The 18,371-nt window shown below is 40.4% G+C and overlaps 1 protein-coding gene across 1 annotated transcript; it reads right to left on the bottom strand.

The window, feature by feature from the left end:
* Positions 1–13,974: 13,974 nt before the first annotated feature.
* LOC106567319 (transcription factor HES-2) lies at positions 13,975–15,371 on the bottom strand. Its single transcript, XM_014136456.2, has 3 exons — positions 15,235–15,371; positions 15,032–15,127; positions 13,975–14,896 (listed from the first exon to the last, which is right to left on the bottom strand). The coding sequence occupies exons 1-3, from the start codon at positions 15,328–15,330 to the stop codon at positions 14,492–14,494; spliced, it is 597 nt and encodes a 198-aa protein (XP_013991931.2). The 5' UTR covers positions 15,331–15,371; the 3' UTR covers positions 13,975–14,491.
* Between the last annotated feature and the right edge of the window lie 3,000 nt (positions 15,372–18,371).

Genomic DNA, 18,371 nt, shown 5'->3' with positions numbered 1-18,371 from the left:
CAGACGTGCCGCTTGGCATTCAGGCCAAAGAGTTCAATCTTCTTTCTCATGGTCTGAGAGTCCTTTAGGTGCCTTTTGGCAAACTCCAAGCTGGCTGTGGAGTGGCATTCGTCTGGCCACTGTACCATAAAGGTAGTGCTGCGGTCCATCTCCACAGAAGAACTCTGGAGCTCTGTCAGAGTGACCATCGGGCCTTTGGTCACCTCCTTGACCAAGGACCTTCTCCCTCGATTGCTCTGTTTGGCCAAGTGGACAGCTCTTGGAAGAGTCTTGGTGGTTCTAAACTTCTTCATTTAAGAATGATGGAGGCCACTGACTTATTGGGGACCTTCAATGCTGCAGACACTTTTTGGTACCCTTCCCCAGATCTGTGCCTCGACACAATCCTGTGTCGGAGCTCTACGGACAATTCCTTCGACCTCATGTCTTGGTTTTCGCTCTGACATGCACTGTCAACTGTGGGAACTTATATAGACAGGTGTGTGCCTTTCCAAATCATGTCCAATCAATTGAATTTACCACAGGTGGACTCTAATCAAGTTGTAGAAACATCTCAAGGATGATCAATGGAAACAGGATGCACCTGGGCTCAATTTCGAGTCTAAAAGAGAGAGGTCTGAATACTGTTATTTATTTTATATACATTTCAAAAAACCTTTTAATTTTGTCATTATGGGGTATTGTGTGTAGATTGAGGATTTGTATTTATTTAATACATTTTAGAATAAGGCTGTAATGTAACAAAATGTGGAAAAAGGGAAAGGGTCTGAATACTTTCCGAATGCTCTGTACCTGTAACTTTCATTATGTACACGTCACATTCACTCCATGCCGAGTTAGCTTTTCCAAAGTGTCTAAGGGACGTCATGGTAGAAATTCGTCTTACACGTAGAAAATTTGTGAGGCAATCTCTTTGTTTGTCAGTATAGGATATTTAATGGTAGGCAGGCCACAATACAATGTCGGAGTGTTTCCTTAATGAATAACATCTTGTATATTTCCTGAAAACATTCCCTCTCTTTGTTAATTGTAACCAAAAATCTAGCAAATGATCATCCATCAAAGAGACTTGTCATAACCATAACCAAAATGAACATGGGCAGTTTAGGCCTTTACTTCTCATCTCTTTTCAAATGTCTCCGAAAAGTGAAAAAAAAGACATGCACCCACGAGATAACATCTTATACAATATCTGAAATGTTGAGAAGTGCAAAAAAGTTACAGAATACCAATTTCAATAGAAAAGGACATAATTGAATGTAAATGTAAAACAAAAGAGTGGAATATGAAGGAGATGTTAGTACGGGTGTAGTAAAAACCAATGTGTCTCCCAGGAATTGCACAGCCTCTTTCAAAGTTGCTATGTTGTCTAGCCTACCAGGTTCTAAAGCAAAGGTAGGCAAGTCATGACGTGTACAAAGCCAATAATATCAAAGTCCTAGCTTTGGGATTATAGGGTGGTTGAATAAAAACAACAATTATTTAGGATATACCAGTATGAAATCTTTCAACCACCCCAATGCCATGGTTGTGTAATAATAATAATAATAATAATAATAATAATAATAATAATATTAACTTTCTCCACTCCTATTTGAGTGAAATGTGAAATATCCAGAGGGCGATGCAGAAGGTGAGTTTATAAAACTATTTGTGTTTCCTTTATTCTCTCCCATAGTCAGGTGTTTGTGGTCCCCCCCAGCCGAGTGCTCCCCAGTCCGTAGGGGGGACCAGTTTGCCTTGGCGCTTCCTTTCCTGCCGGTGTTCACGGAGAGAACCTTTACCTGAACGGCACATCCCGGAGCTTTCCCCACCACCGCTGCCCATCCTGTGGGAGCCGTCCAGCGACCCTGCCCGGCTACAGCTCCTGCCATGCTCCGAGAGGCGCCGCAGGGCCTGGGGCTCATGGTCAAAGTCGGTGAGCTGGAAATGCGGGTACAAGATGATGTGCTGCTCATAGACGTCCGGGATTAGGGAGATGGTGGAGGTGCAGCGAGGGCTCTTCATGGGCTGGGCAGCGGGGTCTCGTCAATAAAGTTGATGACCTCGACGCGGCCACTCCCACGCGGCAGCTGCTTGAGCATGTGCCCGGTAACCTCGGAGCACCAGCGCTTGCGGTGTGGGTGGCTCTCCTCATGGTAGGACACCGGGCTGCTCCTGTGCCGCTCGTGGCGCGGCAAGCTGGAGCTGTAGTGGGCAATCCCCATCACGTCCTCGGTGGAGCCCCAGCGGTGCAGGCAGGAGGGGATCTGGCCGCTGGTCCACATGTAGGTTTCGCCGTGGGAGAATCTTCTTGTAGGGGGCACCTGGCATGTATAATGTGCATATGATAATGGCTGTACATTCATACATCCTCCATGAAAAAATAACAGAACTATATTTTGTTTCTCTTACTACTAAAACAAAGCATGTGTGTACCGGCACCCCTGTATATAGCCCCGCTACTGTTATTTTACTGCTGCTCTTTAATTATTTGTTATTCTTATCTCTTAATTTTTTTGGTATTATATATTATCTCTTTTTTTTGTATTTTCATAACTGCATTGTTGGTAAGTAAGCATTTCACTCTAAGGTTGTTGTATTCGGCGCATGTGACAAATACAATTTGATTTGAATATTAGGCTATTTTCTTATCTACAGGCTACTAATCAAATGTTGTCATTAATGCAACTCCTTTGAGATATAGGCAGTCACTTAACTCATTTGTTTTTTAAACTATTATGGCACTAATACAACACTATTGTAACAAACAACTTGTTGGGTTAAATGGCATTCTCCCCAAATTGATACTCACGTTCCACATTGTTCTGAGAACTAAGTAGGAGAGACGTAACGTCAGCTTTTAGTATGGGTTTGTCAATGAGAAGATACACAGCACAAAACTAGTATCAGAATGCCACTATATGGTGTCTTTTGGTAAATACGGAAATGAGACAGCAGACTATACAGTAGCATTGAGTGAGAGGTTTGGACAGTAGTTGAAAATGTTGAATGGCAGGGGGAGGATGAGGAATGTATTCCCAACAAGATGCAACATGGCAAATGAAAAATTCTGATTCTGTAAATATAAGCCACTTGAGAATAGCATCCTCAATTATGAACTTTTTTTGTAATTGATTTCTTGAATTGTATTGACAAATTGTATACAGTATGTAATGACCGCTAAAACACAGACTTTATCTTAACCAATTGAAGAGTAGTATGCTTTTCCAATGTGAATAGCTATATAAGATACACAATTTAAACAAAACAGCAACAATGGATTCATGAGTGAATGTGGTGAAATAACAGCTACTGTATACATCTCTGTTTCAATAACTGTACAAAATTAGAATAGACTCCATCCTACTAGATCCTACAAGAGAACAGAAGTAGTGTAACTATCAATAAGAGACAAAATCAGGAGATGGAATTTGAGTCTATATATTATATCATAGGCCTATAGATTTTATTGCTAGGCCTACTGACTTATTGTCCAAGTTGCCTGATACTCCGCCAATGGACAGCTTGATATAATGCAGCCAGCCATCATAAACCATTTCTAAAAGAGCATTCATATTTTTGTGGATAACTCTTAAGAGCTTCAGTACACCTGTGCTCTACATTCTTGTTAGCATTACACTGTGCTGTGTTACATGTGTTCTTTCTAGCAGCTATTTGTGCTACACGAGGTAGTCGAGAGCCCAATTGGGTAATTGTTTAGCAAAAGAATGGGACAAAGATGACACAATGGTAGATGTCTTGCAGGGTTGACCGTAAGTGTGGGTTGTGTCAGGTAAAAGGGGCATGGCCATTCTTAGGTTAAGTCTCCAAATCCAGCCTTCAAGAGCCTTCATTTTCTCCACAATACTATAATTATGCTCTTTTAGTTTATTTTCATTTGGGCCACATGCCTGCAAGCACTCTCACTCACACACACACACACAGAGAGTTGTCGTTTGGTTGTTTGTGAGCTCTTGAAGACTGCATGTTGGGAGAGCAGCATTGGGGTTAATAATAATATGTCAAAGAGGAGCATTTCACAGCTCTATAACTGACTTGCTTTGAGTCTGGAGTCAATAGGGCTCAATAGGAGTCAAAAGGGAGTCAATAGGAGTCAAAAGGACTCAATAGGAGTCAAAAAGGACTCAATAGGAGTCAAAAAGGACTCAATAGGAGTCAAAAAGGACTCAATAGTCAAACGGTCTAAGTAACATGAGCAACTATTTGCATTGTTTTAGCAGAGATGTTCAGTCAAGGATATTGGAAATCAGCATCATACTACCGTAAAACTTCAATTAATCGCTGAGGCTCAAATAGTCGCTTTTAATAGCCAGGCAACGGAACACATTTCAGCAAATAAACGCCTGTTTCAAATAAACGCCAGGTCTAAATTAACTTTTTACGAGGTTACCATGAATTGTTTACAAGGTTTAATTTGTTACATTAAATAATTCACGAAAAATTATGGAAATCATTGGGTTTTTTTAGGCAGTAAGAAACTGCTAGCCATTGGCTGCTAAAAACAGAGAACTGCTAGCTATAACTGGCAAGCACAAAAACAGTCAACAACTTCGGGAGTACAGACCCCCAGAAATCGGCCGTTCGTCCTCTAGTGGCAAAAGTAAGAACTGCCAAAAATGCACTGTCACTGGAGAATAATGATTCTGTCAAGGAAGTCTTTTTTTCCCGAAATAGAGGCATACTAAGACAAAATAAATGTAAATGAGCAAAATCTAAGTACATTATTCCTCAGAAGCCTGTCTCTAATAAGCACCTGTTGTGTTCAGTGATTTAAGCCTGGGCTATTAATTGAAGTTTTACTGTATTCTGGTATATATATATAATAATAATATATATATATAATATATATATAATATATATATATATATATATATATATATATATATATATATATATATATATATATATATATATATATTTAACTTGTTACACTATGATTAAGAGGTTGCAGGTCTGAGGAAGACCCACCTATAAATATTTGAGAGACTTATCTACAATGAAGGTGAAAACTACTGAGGGTCATATTTACCAAACAGTCAGCCAGATGTATGCTTTTTTACTTTTAAAATGTCATGTCTGGATAGAAGATATCATCTTGCAAAATGTAAATGGTTCCAGCAAGATCAAACAAGACAGATAGATATTATTGGCCTAAGGGCCTCTGTCACCATGCACATTGTTATCTGTATTTGAAGTTAAAATAAATTGATGAAATAATAAAAATCTATGGAAATATACTTGCAAATAGTGCATTTTATCTTCCTGTAGTTGCAATGGATACCCTTGTAGGACCCCCCTTTCTAAGGTTGAGAATTGGAACTTGACAATACGGTCTACCGTCATGATATCAGCCGTGGAGCTATAGTCATATGGTCTGTCATATATTAAGTCTGCATGAATTCCTCCATCTTGGCTGTTTTCTGCAAAACGCAGAAAAGCATAAGCGTCAGCATTAAAGAACGTACTCAAAATACAGACAGACAGGACGAATAAATAAGAGAATTTATCTTTCGCTAGTTTTTTCCCCGATTTTTGGGGGGGTCCACAGGGAAATGTGGAGTTCCCATTCAAAAAGGAGTCGCTGTAGCCCTCAAGCCCTCGAGACTTTCTTGCACTTGGAGCCTTAAAGCTATTTGTACGTTATTTATTTATTTATTTTTATAAAATAATAATTCCAGTATGAACCATTAAGTGTTATATATTTTTTTTATTCAGATCGCTTCAGACTATATCACAGAATATGTACAAAATATATTATAGGTTTATTATTGCCACAAACTGCACAACTCTCCTGGTTAACTTTATTTGTCTTTGTGGCAATCATGAATCTCTACTTTTGTTCAAGTTTGTCAGATATTGTTCTGAACTTGTAATAGTCTGAAGTGTTGTGAATAACAGGGAACTTAACATTCAGTGGTTCATTATGGTCTAGATTGTGACTAAATTATCTCTGCAGCTGTAATGGCTGTAGTAGAGAGGGGACCAAAGCACAGCGTGTTGATTGCTCATGATGAATATTTATTTTAACTCAGAACACTAAAGAAAAAATAACAACACGAACGTGCACAGTTCTGTCAGGTACATAAACTAAACAGAAGACAACTACCCACAAACACAGGTGGGAAAAAAAAACCCTACTTAAGTATGATCTCCAATTAGAGACAACGAGGACCAGCTGCCTCTAATTGGAGATCATCCCAAAAAACAACAACATAGAAATAGAAAACTAGAACCTAAACATAGATATACAAAACATAGAAAAACACAAAACACCCCCTGTCACGCCCTGACCTACTCTACCATAGAAAATAACATCTTACTATGGTCAGGACGTGACAGCAGCAAGATGGCAAAAATTCCCTAATGCTGAACAGTGCATTTGAAAATAATCACAGACTGAAAATCATGACTGTGGGCCTTTCTCAATTAGAAAAACATAAAACAACTGCTTCCAAATTCAGAGACCCTGTCTAGAAAGTGCTATTAATCATTTAAGCACTGGGGCTTATCGTGAGAACCATAACACAACAAATCAAAGGAGTGTTTTTGAGTAATCATTTGACATAATGTATAACTTGTCAAGCAGATTCAGGATGAAAACAAGAATTTGAATTAGATTCAATTGGAGATCGGTGTAAAATGCTGATCTTGAGGCAAATGTTGGCTGGTAGGATGGAGGCTATTTGCACAGGCAGCGTAGCATGCAAATCAGTAGCTTGAGAAACAAGAAACGAGCCTCATTCTGTACATAAAACTGTATTATGATATACAAGGCAAGCTCTCTAGAAAAAGAGAGGAGAACTGGCAACATTAAAATCACACAAAAAATACTGTCCTACGGTTTTGTTTATTTTTTTGCCTCATGCTTAACAATCAACAGGGATGGACGTATAGAAAGGGAAGATATCAATAGGTTTGGGGGTTAGAAGGGGAAGATATCAATATGTTTGGGGGTTAGAAAGGGAAGATATCAATAGGTTTGGGGGTTAGAAAGGGAAGATATCAATAGGTTTGGGGGTTAGAAAGGGAAGATATCAATAGGTTTGGGGGATAGAAAGATTGGAGAGGGGAGATATCAATAGGTTTGGGGGTTAGAAAGAGTGGAGAGGGGAGATATCAATAGGTTTGGGGGTTAGAAAGAGTGGAGAGGGAAGATATCAATAGGTTTGGGGGTTAGAAAGAGTGGAGAGGGGAGATATCAATAGGTTTGGGGGTTAGAAAGAGTGGAGAGGGAAGATATCAATAGGTTTGGGGGTTAGAAAGAGTGGAGAGGGGAAATATCAATAGGTTTGGGGGTTAGAAAGGGAAGATATCAATAGGTTTGGGGGTTAGAAAGAGTGGAGAGGGGAGATATCAATAGGTTTGGGGGTTAGAAAGAGTGGAGAGGGGAGATATCAAGTTGAGTTTAAACAGTTACATTGTAAGAAAAGGCAAGTTATTTCACAGGGTTCATTTCAATTAGCATGTTTGTAACATTGAAGATTTTTCTGTTACTTATTATTATTCTGATATCATAGCAATACAAAATATTTCACATCAATATAAATGTGTTTTCTGGTCCATGTTAACCGAATCCACCATTAACAATCTATAGGGGCGATTACGTTTATCATGAGACCTTACTTTAAAGTTCATCAGTTAAAATGTATCCTTTGGATCACTCAGAGATTTGGTTTGTCAAAAGTACCTAATTTGCATAATTTGAGGGAATAGTGTGAAAGGGATTGGTTGTGGTGTCACTGCTTATTGTCACTACGTACGCCTACTGCCTATATGGACAGGAACAGTTTTGTGCATTTATAAAAGACTATACATCATTTGTTTCCACTCATACACGTACATTGGGCCAAATCCTAACTTGAGATAGTTGTTCGTTGAGGAGCTTGTATTTCTGCGTAAATCATGCCTTGATGTCTGTCTAAATTTACAAGCATCTCAAAGGATTGGAAATATGACCATAGTGCTGAAATGGCTCTAGGTATATTCCTCCAGCATCGGTTTGGTTGTAATCTTCATAAATCCTCTCTCTTTATCTCTGCGTCTTGTGCCAGGGTGTTCTAGACCAGGGAAGACTTCACAATTTGAATGCTTTCAAGTGAAACAAAGTCAAATGCTGAGGGGAAAGTATGTGCTTTTCCAGCAATATCTCCCAATGTTTATGCCATTGCAACAGGAGTATCTAAGTGTGACGACCCTCCCACTCTGCCGAATTCTCTCTCTTTGCTCTTGTTTTCCTTAATAGGATGTCGGTGGGCGGAGCCGGGAGGGCAGGCAGCAAAATGGTACACACCTGGGTTTCGGTGTGTCCCGGGGATAAATACAACTTTCCCCCATTAATTGAGGAGAGTCTCTCCACGCAGACACTTATTTTTTTGGTTTGTTCGTTTTGGCACCTCAAAAACACCCCTCATTATCACCATCTATGCACGCCACTCACTTACACTACTGATTCCTGACTACACACACACCATTGTTAATTGTATATAGTTTACTTTAGTTAATAAATATATTTTTGTTATTCCTTATCTCCACGTTGTCTCCCTCTTTGTTACGGGCTACGAGCCGTTTCGTGACATAACATGCTGGTAAGTTTTCTTGACTTGGAGATTTTTGCCAACCTTTGTTTAACCAGCTAAACAGCTGCCGCTTAGTGAAAATGTGTTTGGAGCTAATAGGCTATGTTAGAGCTTATACTTCCTCTTCCAAGGTAAAAATAATAAAAACTATATCAAATCTAATAATTAAAAAATGTTGATGACTTTTCCTTGCCATTAACGTTCACCTGATAAGACAAGACCTGTGTAAGCACATTATTTTTCTAACGTATGATGGGGGTCCCTGGGTCACCTGGGAGGGGGTCCCTGGGTCGCCTGTTTGCCTGGGAGGGGGTCCCTGGCTTGCCTGTTTGCCTGGGAGGGGGTCCCTGGGTCGCTGGTTTGCCTGGGAGGGGGTCCCTGGCTTGACTGTTTGCCTGGGAGGGGGTCCCTGGGTCACCTGTTTACCTGGGAGGGGGTCCCCGGGTCACCGGTTTGCCTGGGAGGGGGTCCCTGGGCAAGAAAAGGTTAAAACCTGTTACGGCTGGGGGTTCCTCTAGCGGAACGTTTCCACAACATCTGTTGAAATGGCAGAGCGAGAAATTCCCCCCAAAATATTTGAAATATTTAACTTTCATACATTCACAAGTGCAGTACACCAAATTAAAGCTTAACTTCTTGTTAATCTAGGCACCGTGTCAGATTTCAAAAAGGCTTTACGGCGAAAGCAAACCACGCAATTATCTGAGGACAGCACCCCATCAAACAAACACATGACAATCATATTTCAACCCACCAGGCGCGACACAAAACTCAGAAATAACAATATAATTCATACCTTACCTTTGAAGAGCTTCTTCTGTTGGCACTCCAATATGTCCCATAAACATCACAAATGGTCCTTTTGTTCAATTAATTCCATCGTTATATCTCCAAAATGTCCATTTATTTGGTGCGTTTGATTCAGAAAAACACCTGTTCCAACTCACCCAACATGACTACAAAATATCTAATAAGTTACCTGTAAACTTTGTCCAAACATTTCAAACAACTTTCCTAATCCAACTTTAGATATTAAATGTAAATAATCAATAAAATTAAAGACGGGAAATACTGTGCTCAATACCGGATGAAAACAAAGTGAAGCACGTTCCAGGTCGCGCACACCAAAACATTAGAGTACACCTGGAGTGACACATGAAAATAACAGGGCTACTTCTTCATTTCTCAAAGGAAAAACATCAACGAATTTCTAAAGACTGTTGACATCTAGTGGAAGCCATATGAACTGCAACCAGATGCCTCAGAAATCTAGATTCACATAGAAACCCAATTGAAAACACAGTCACCTCAACAACAAAAAAAAGAAATCCTGGATGGTTTGTCCTCGGGGTTTCGCCTGCCAGATATGTTCTGTTATACTCAGACATTATTTTAACAGTTTTAGAAACTTTAGAGTATTTTCTATCCAAATCTACCAATTATATGCATATCCTAGCTTCTGGGCTTGAGTAGCAGGCAGTTTAATTTGGGCATGCTTTTCATCCGGACGTGAAAATACCGCCCCCTAGCCCGAAGACGTTTTAAGAGGTACCAGCAGGTGTCTGGATAATAGCCTCATCAGCTGTCCTAACCAGTTAATTAAGAGGTACCAGCAGGTATCTGGATAATAGCCTCATCAGCTGTCCTAACTAGTTAATTAAGAGGTACCAGCAGGTATCTGGATAATAGCCTCATCAGCTGTCCTAACCAGTTAATTAAGAGGTACCAGCAGGTATCTGGATAATAGCCTCATCAGCTGTCCTAACAAGTTAATTAAGAGGTACCAGCAGGTGTCTGGATAATATCCTCATCAGCTGTCCTAACCAGTTAAGAGGTACCAGCAGGTATCTGGGTAATAGCCTCATGAGCTGTCCTAACCAGTTAAATAGTCCCCCCCCCCCACCTCAATCTACACACAATACCCCATGACAAAGAAAAAATCTCTCTCATATATATAGATATATATATATTTGCTAATTTATTAAAAATGAAATATCACATTTACATAAGTATTCAGACCCTTTACTCAGCACTTTGTTGAAGTACCTTTTGGCAGAGATTACAGCCTCGGGTCTTCTTTGGTATGACGCTACAAGCTTGGCACACCTGTATTTGGAGAGTTTCTCCCATTCTTCTCTGCAGATCCTCTCAAGCTCTGTCAGGTTGGATGGGGAGCATTGCTGCACAGCTATTTTCAGGTCTCTCCAGAGATGTTAGATCAGGTTCAAGTCCGTGCTCTGGCTGGGCCACACAAGGACATTCAGAGACTTGTCCCAAAGCCACTCCTGCATTTTCTTGGCTGTGTGCTTAGGGTCATTGTCCTGTTGCCCAGTCTGAGGTCCTGAGCGCTCTGAAGCAGGTATTCATCAAGGATCTTTCTGTACTTTGCTCCGTTGATCTTTGCCTCGATTCTGACTAGTCTCCCAGTCCCGCTGCTGAAAAACATCCTCACAGTTTGATGATGCTGCCACCACCACCATGCATCACAGTAGGGATGGTGCCAGGTTTCCTCCAGACGTGGCATTTGGCATTCAGGCCAAAGAGTTCAATCTTGGTTTCATCAGACCAGAGAATCTTGTTTCTCGTGGTCTGAGAGTTTTTAGGTGCCTTTTACTGAGGAGTGGCTTCCGTCTGGCCACTCTACCATAAAGGCCTGATTGGTGGAATGCTGCAGAGATGGTTGTCCTTCTGGAAGGTTCTCCCATCTCCGCAGAGGAACTCTAGAACTCTGTCAGAGTGACCACCGGGTTCTTGCTCACCTCCCTGACCAAGGCCCTTCTCCCAAGACTGCTCAGTATGGCTGGGCGGCCAGCTCTAGGAAGAGTCTTGGTGGTTCCAAACTTCTTCCATTTAAGAATGATGGAGGCCAATGTGTTCTTGGGGACCTTCAATGCTGCAGAAATGTTTTGCTATCCTTCCCCAGATCTGTGCCTCGACACAATCCTGTTTTGGCGCTCTACGGACAATTCCTTCAACCTCATGGCTTGGTTTTTGCTGTGACATGCACTGTCAACTGTGGGACCTTATATAGACAGGTGTGTACCTTTCCAAATCATGTCCAATCAATTTAATTTACCACAGGTGGCCTCCAATCAAGTTAAAGGAACATCTTTACATATACAGTGCTTCTACAAAGTATGGAAACAGGATGCACCTGAGCTCAATTTCGAGTCTCATAGCAATGGGTCTGAATACTTATGTAAATGTTTTTTGTTTTTAATAAATTTGCAAAGAATTCTAAAAACCTGTTTTTGCTTCATCGTTATGGGGTATTGTGTGTAGATTGATGTGGAAATTATTTAATTTAATCCGTTTTAGAATAAGGCTGAAACTTAACAAAAACGTGGAAAAAGCCAAGGGGTCTAAAAACTTTCTGAAGGCACTGTATATGTAAAGGTTTAAATGTAGATTGGCTGGTACCGTATTGTGTTCCCTAAAAATAACGCTTAGTATTTATTAAAGGATAGTAGCATTCTTCCTTTTCTGCACAATTCTTCTGGTAACTTCCTTTTCAGAAATGGCTAAAGTTAGGCACTCCATTCAAACCTCAATATGCATGCTGGTGTTCCTATATAGCATTCATTTATGTAATGTATTATTTTTGATGAATAAAACATTCTGAGAGTTGTGTTAAACATGCCTGGTCAGTTCAAAAGTTCAAAAGAAATGTCAGTCCAACAGTTGTAGACTCAAATGACTTGGGAGTACATTCATACTATTTCCCTACAATCATTTCAGTAAATGTTATTTTGTTTGACTAAATGGTAGGGACAGGTCTCCAGAATGTTTGTAGAAATGTGTTGATGTGAATTGTGCTTTTTCAATTGATCTAAAATCAGAAAGATATAAAAACAAATACATGAATTTTGCTAAAATGCCTTGTTTCTTTCTGAAATAGTGCAACTCTACCACTAGATGGCATGGTGTCATCATTACCTCATTAATGCATGTAAAAAACATGGGTGATATCCCACATTTTACAAGACATTTAACAAAACATTTCCAAGAGCTCTGGAGTAAGACTCTGCTTCTCTCTTATCACACTGTCTTTTCAGTCAGAGGTATGTGCAGCGATTTTTATTTTAAGACCAACTTTAAAATCCCCATATCACTGGTTTTGCTTATTAACGTTCATCTGTCATTACATAAAGAACATAAAACAAGCATTATTTGGAAGGTCCTTCCTCTTCCAGTCTGTTACCACTGATAGGTGGTTAGAGAGGTAAGGTAACCTCACTATAACACACACACACACACACACAGGGAAATATATTGCCAGACACAGAGGATGATGGTGAACAGTGCAATAATAAAGTGTGTGTGTGTGTGTGTGTGTGTGTGTGTGTGTGTGTGTGTGTGTGTGTGTGTGTGTGTGTGTGTGTGTGTGTGTGTGTGTGTGTGTGTGTGTGTGTGTGTGTGTGTGTGTGTGTGTGTGTGTGTGTGTGTGTGTGTAATAATACTTCTATGCAAATCTATTTAACAGCTGAAGGCCCATTTGGAAGGACCTGATGTCAACCTTAAAGACCAAGCTGCAACAGTTGAATTGTTTATTTTTGTAAGTTATCAATCTTTGTTAACAAATCACTGTCAGTATTAGAGCTTCTATTTTTATTTATGTGTAAGGTGGTTGTTCGTATTGTACATTTGCCTGACCTATGTATTGGGCATCATTAAAAAAAAGTAGCAATAAAAAAACATTGTGCGGGGACGGCGTTCGTCAGACTGCTTATCCAGACGCAAAGTACACAGGTTTATCCACACGCAAATGCTAGCTCAACACAAGCACAGGGAGAGGATAGCTCGCTTTGCTTCGATGATCACCCCTCATAGCTCGCAATGGATTTTGTCGCCTGCACAACACCTGTCAGTCCAAGCGACTATCAAAATGACACTGTGCTTGTTGTGTGAAGGACTTCAGGCTGTTTGCTAAGCGAGTACCACTTCCTCCCTGTTCTTCATACTATTCGGCCAATACCTGGCGCGAATCTGTGCCTCGCTCGCACACGGTGACCACTCTCCTGAAGTGTCTTACCAGTCGGCGCCTCGTGAAAAAGCTAGCTATCCGCTGGGGACACTTCAGGCAGAGGTGTAAGTTTCACAGCTCCCCATGTGCTACACTGGCTCAACTGCCAAACTGCTTTCTATTTGACTAAAACTGTGTTCCTTAAAATGGCATGTTTACTATTTTACTAACCATTTAAGGCCATATGTTTAAACGTTTGGGTAACAGTTGGTGGGTGCGTCTTGATTACACGCACTTCTGTGCGTAATGATACGTTTCCTTACTAACTAAAATGAAATAGTATTTTGTCTCAGTCTAGACCTACGTTATGGCTAAATATATCCTAGTCATACCAACAAAGACAACTAAGAAAATTTGAAATGAAGAGGAATATACAACGGTATCGTGGTTTTTATTAAAGTTAAATACATGTACAATACGTAATGGTAATACATATACAAATACATCCCTAAAAGAGACATTTTACGTTTTTAAGTAACATAACACAACGTGCTTACATATCGTTTATCTGCACAGCCCCAGGATACTGAAGTCTAAAGTGCAAATTACACATATAATAACCCTTTGGGTTTACAGAGGCGTTTTCTGTGGCCCTTTTATCATTTAACCCCCAAAGAGGACTAAATATAGCTAAATAAAATCCATGCAGATCTTAAATAATGAGCATTTTTTCAAACTTGTCCATTTACAGGACAGAAGACGTGTGTAATTACTTCAGTATATAATACTTAACTAACATGATTTAACGATGAAGTGTAGCTTTTCATCAAGAGAATATGACAATGCATGCATCTCTATAGCCTAGTATTGATAAATACATATGTACAAGAGACTTTTCCCCGACATGTACATATCATACAATTTACTTTGGCGTTATGGCTTCTTGAATCTACCAGGGTCTCCACATGTTCGCATTGACAGCTTGTGGCACTGGCTGGGGCCGGTTGGGAAGCGAGTTTGAGTGGTTCTCGATTCTGGAGCCAACGTTGGCTTTGAGGCTCAGGAGTCTCTGCTGAATCTGGGGGAAAGCCCTGGAGCTCTGGGCGCAACAGTTCTGACAAGCTGGGGCGACGGAAGCAGACATGGACTGTTGGATGAAGTCGTTCAACCGCTGGCACGAGTCTTTGTCCAAGTTTATTTTGGGGATCAGCGCGGTGACGCGCTGCAGGCAGGCTTTGTACCCTTCTTTGAAGCTGTCTGATGTACTTTTTTTCTGAGCAGCAGGAATATCACTGAGGAATCTTACGGTCATCTCAAGGATGTCAGCTTTCTCAAGCTTCGAGTACCGAGAATTCTGCACAAAAAGAGAACAGAGCGATGGTTAGACCACTATCTATCTATACGCATAACTTCGATGATGAAATGTTTACAGCTGTGTATTCTAGACACGTATAAAGCATAGCCTATTTGTTGGTTATTTGGAACTTACATCTTTTCCTGTGAGTGGAAGGATCAGAGTCTTCAGATGGTTGATGCTGTCATTGATACGAGCGCGCCTTCTTTTTTCCAACAAAGGTTTCATTGTCTGAAAAAGGGTAACACACAATTTAGAATCCATTGCAAAACCATTTATCACGAGAATTTAGAGACACAAAGTATTTTATATTCTATTGTATCGATTTAGACCCTTACCTTTCTCAATTCAAGCGCCTCTTTTCTCCTGGCCACAGTTAGCCTTGGAGCAAAGGATTGGATAGATTCGGAGGTCATATTTGGAATCATTTTCATTCTCGTATGTGGAAGAGCACTATTTTCAAGAAGGAATCTTTGAGATTGGAGAGGATATGTTTCCAACGACCTCGGGCCGCAGTTTATATGGAGGTCCCGAGCGTCGGTTCTGTGCGTCACGGGTACGCCCCCAAGCTACCGTCAAATAATTTTGACTGAGGACCTTTGCATTTGAAACAACACGAGCACCAAATGTGCAATAATAACCATCTGTCTCCCCATTTAATCCAAGCATAACAACTATGGTTTGTGCAAGCTAAATTTGATGATACAAAGCTTGCAAAACGTCTGCGTAAATAAGCGTTGCTTTTTGGTAAAAGTGATTTGAACATCAAATGCTATTGTATACAAGCAGTCTTTAACTTCAAAGATTTCTCATTATTCTCTGATTATTCTGAATTGCATTGTTTTTTATGTACAGCTTATTATTTACGTTCTTAAATAAGTTAAATGACTCGATACCCATGCGTAATTACGCATAACCAATGTTTCATGGAAAGCATATTGCATTGTAAGACCTTTCATGGTTAGTGATTTAGAAACATATCAACCACACATTAGGTCTACATGTTATTTGAATAAATATTAAACGTGTATGCAATTTCACGTTCAATTCGATAAGTAGATGCAGGTTATAGTAGATGGATATGGTTCAATTCAATACACATTTTTCAAATATACCGTTCAGCCTCTCACGTTTTGTAGATAGCATTAAACATATTTTGCACAGATGTTGTTTGATATCCATTCTGTATCGTAGTCTAACATTGGTGGAGGGGCTATGGATGGATGGACGATGGAGGGGGCACTGGGCTTTATGCATTATTTACATTTACACCGACAGATACCCAAGCCAAGCTAACTTCAAATAACATCTGCTTGTAAATTGTGATCAACAATTTTCTTAGTGTGTGATGTCTAGGCCTCTTACATTTCTGATGGGAGCTGTCTTTACCTGTAGCCTACTTGTGTTGCCTGGGAAGGGGGGTGACTGCGGGAAGTTGCACGACAGATGATGGGTATGAACTGAAATTCGTTTAAGTTCCTACATGAACAAAGCAAATGTAGAAATGTTTAGCATTCGGCCTATATCCTGAGACACATTTAGTAGACAAACCATTGTTGATTCGAGTCATGATGTATACATTCCATGTGGCATAGCCTACAAACCATTTACCGTTTATTCTACTCAGAAATGCCTTTAGCATGTCTTCCATAGGCTACCAGTTTCTAACAATCACTACTCCAGTGTTAACGACCTATCAAACTCGACGGTTCTCATGGGAATCACGCGTGCAGCACGCGCCATGGAGACCAGATGGGCGTATGTTACCGACCCCTAACCCAACCCACCTCTCCCATGTCCCCCTCCTCCCCACTACCATCCCCCTACCACCAGCCCGTGTCACCCTACCATAAGGGAAGAAGCCCCCACCCTACTTGTTCTAAACTATTTCTGCATTAAGTTTGTCTACGAAGCATGTTTTGCTAACAATTTTGGCGTCGGTAGCCTACAAAATCTGCATGCGATTGGGTTATGGTCTCCATGGTATCCATGATTAAAAACTAGGATGCCAAAATAGATTTCCCCCACACCCCCCTTTCTATAGATGCTCTCTCCATATTGCAATAGTCCGGTTGGCTTGACTTTTACGTACTTTATAGCGTCCAAGCTATATTTTCGCAAGTGTGTTTTTCAATGTTTGTGCGTAAAAGCCTGTTTGAGTGTAACGAATTGATGATGGACAATGCCCTAGTTCAGAGACGGGCTGCATCGATGTTGAATCAAACAAATCACATAGCCTTTCATTATAAGCCTTGTATATTTTCAAGTAACTTACAGATTTTTCGAAACAGGATATTTGCTATCACAAATCATTTTTAATTACCATGTGTACTTGACCTGTGAGGTCTGCATGTTTCAAAACATTTTCAATAAGATAAATAATATAAATACTTCCAAGATAACCATCGTTCTAATTCTGTGGGGACAGGACCTTCTAACGATGCAGTTGAGCGGACGCTTGGCTTGGAACAAAACGAAGCCCTGAAATTGATACGCGCATTTGCTGCATGCGCCCCTATCACCCCCGCGGGGCCTTCAATTAACATTTCGGCTGTATGAATCCAGAACTTTTCCATCTAGAGCTTACGGTTAGGGTCCCCTTTGTCTTCCCAGCAAATTCGGCGTGGGTAACCCATCTGTGCAAGCTGAATGGACAGTGACCTATTGTCTAAGAATGTTCTGATACGTGAGAATGAAAAATTCAGCTTTTGGGATGGGGGAGGATGTCAGCCGCACCACGATTGCCCATGACGAGGAGCTGCGTAGCTTGAGTTGGGCTCTACACTTCTTTTGTTATGGCATGACCAGCGTCTCTTTAGCCAGACAAATGGGAATGAAAAAAAAAAACTCTCAGGTCATGTCTGGTATACTTGTGTGAGATCCAATCTAGCATATACCCAATAGTGGATCTATTGTATCTAAACCAAACCAATTAGATGGTAAAGTAGTATTGTCATTTGGTTGAATACAATAGTTTGTGTGTGTGTGTGTGTGTGTGTGTGTGTGTGTGTGTGTGTGTGTGTGTGTGTGTGTGTGTGTGTGTGTGTGTGTGTGTGTGTAACTCACATAATGGCTATTGTACATCAACTGAGTTTGGAAGCTCCTTTATACAATGTGCACCTTATAACATTTGTTGGGATCCATCCAAAACATGTCATGTCATAAAATACAGTAAGATATAAAACATCGGTAAAGTATATCTGACAGGTGCAGAATCTGAACTTTTAGGGATGGAAGCTGGGAAAAGGGGCCAGCACTCACTTAATATAGTTGCAGCAGATATTTTGTGATTAAGTGTATGTGAAAACAGATTCATATTCTACATTTGTTTTGATGGGTTTATTTATCCAGGGGTTACCAGGTAGACTTCGCACCTTATTTTGATGGGTTTATTTATCCAGGGGTTACCAGGTAGACTTCGCACCTAATGCGAACACTTAAGAAATCCCAGTACTTTTATGGAAGTGGAAGAGGT

The sequence above is a fragment of the Salmo salar genome, chromosome ssa13, assembly GCF_905237065.1.
Source record: "Salmo salar chromosome ssa13, Ssal_v3.1, whole genome shotgun sequence".
Taxonomy (NCBI): Eukaryota; Metazoa; Chordata; class Actinopteri; order Salmoniformes; family Salmonidae; genus Salmo; species Salmo salar.
The sequence above is the reverse complement of the archived record's forward strand: the minus strand, read 5'-3'. Positions and strand labels throughout refer to the sequence as shown.

What these genes read in the sequence shown, in the direction of transcription:
- LOC106567319 (XM_014136456.2), bottom strand. Translation starts at nt 15,330, where the DNA reads ATGAAAATGATTCCAAATATGACCTCCGAATCTATCCAATCCTTTGCT. An exon ending in AGGCGCTTGAATTGAGAAAG is followed by an intron (nt 15,128 to 15,234) that starts GTAAGGGTCTAA and finishes ACCCTTTTTCAG; the next exon opens with ACAATGAAACCTTTGTTGGA. An exon ending in TTCCACTCACAGGAAAAGAT is followed by an intron (nt 14,897 to 15,031) that starts GTAAGTTCCAAA and finishes CTTTTTGTGCAG; the next exon opens with AATTCTCGGTACTCGAAGCT.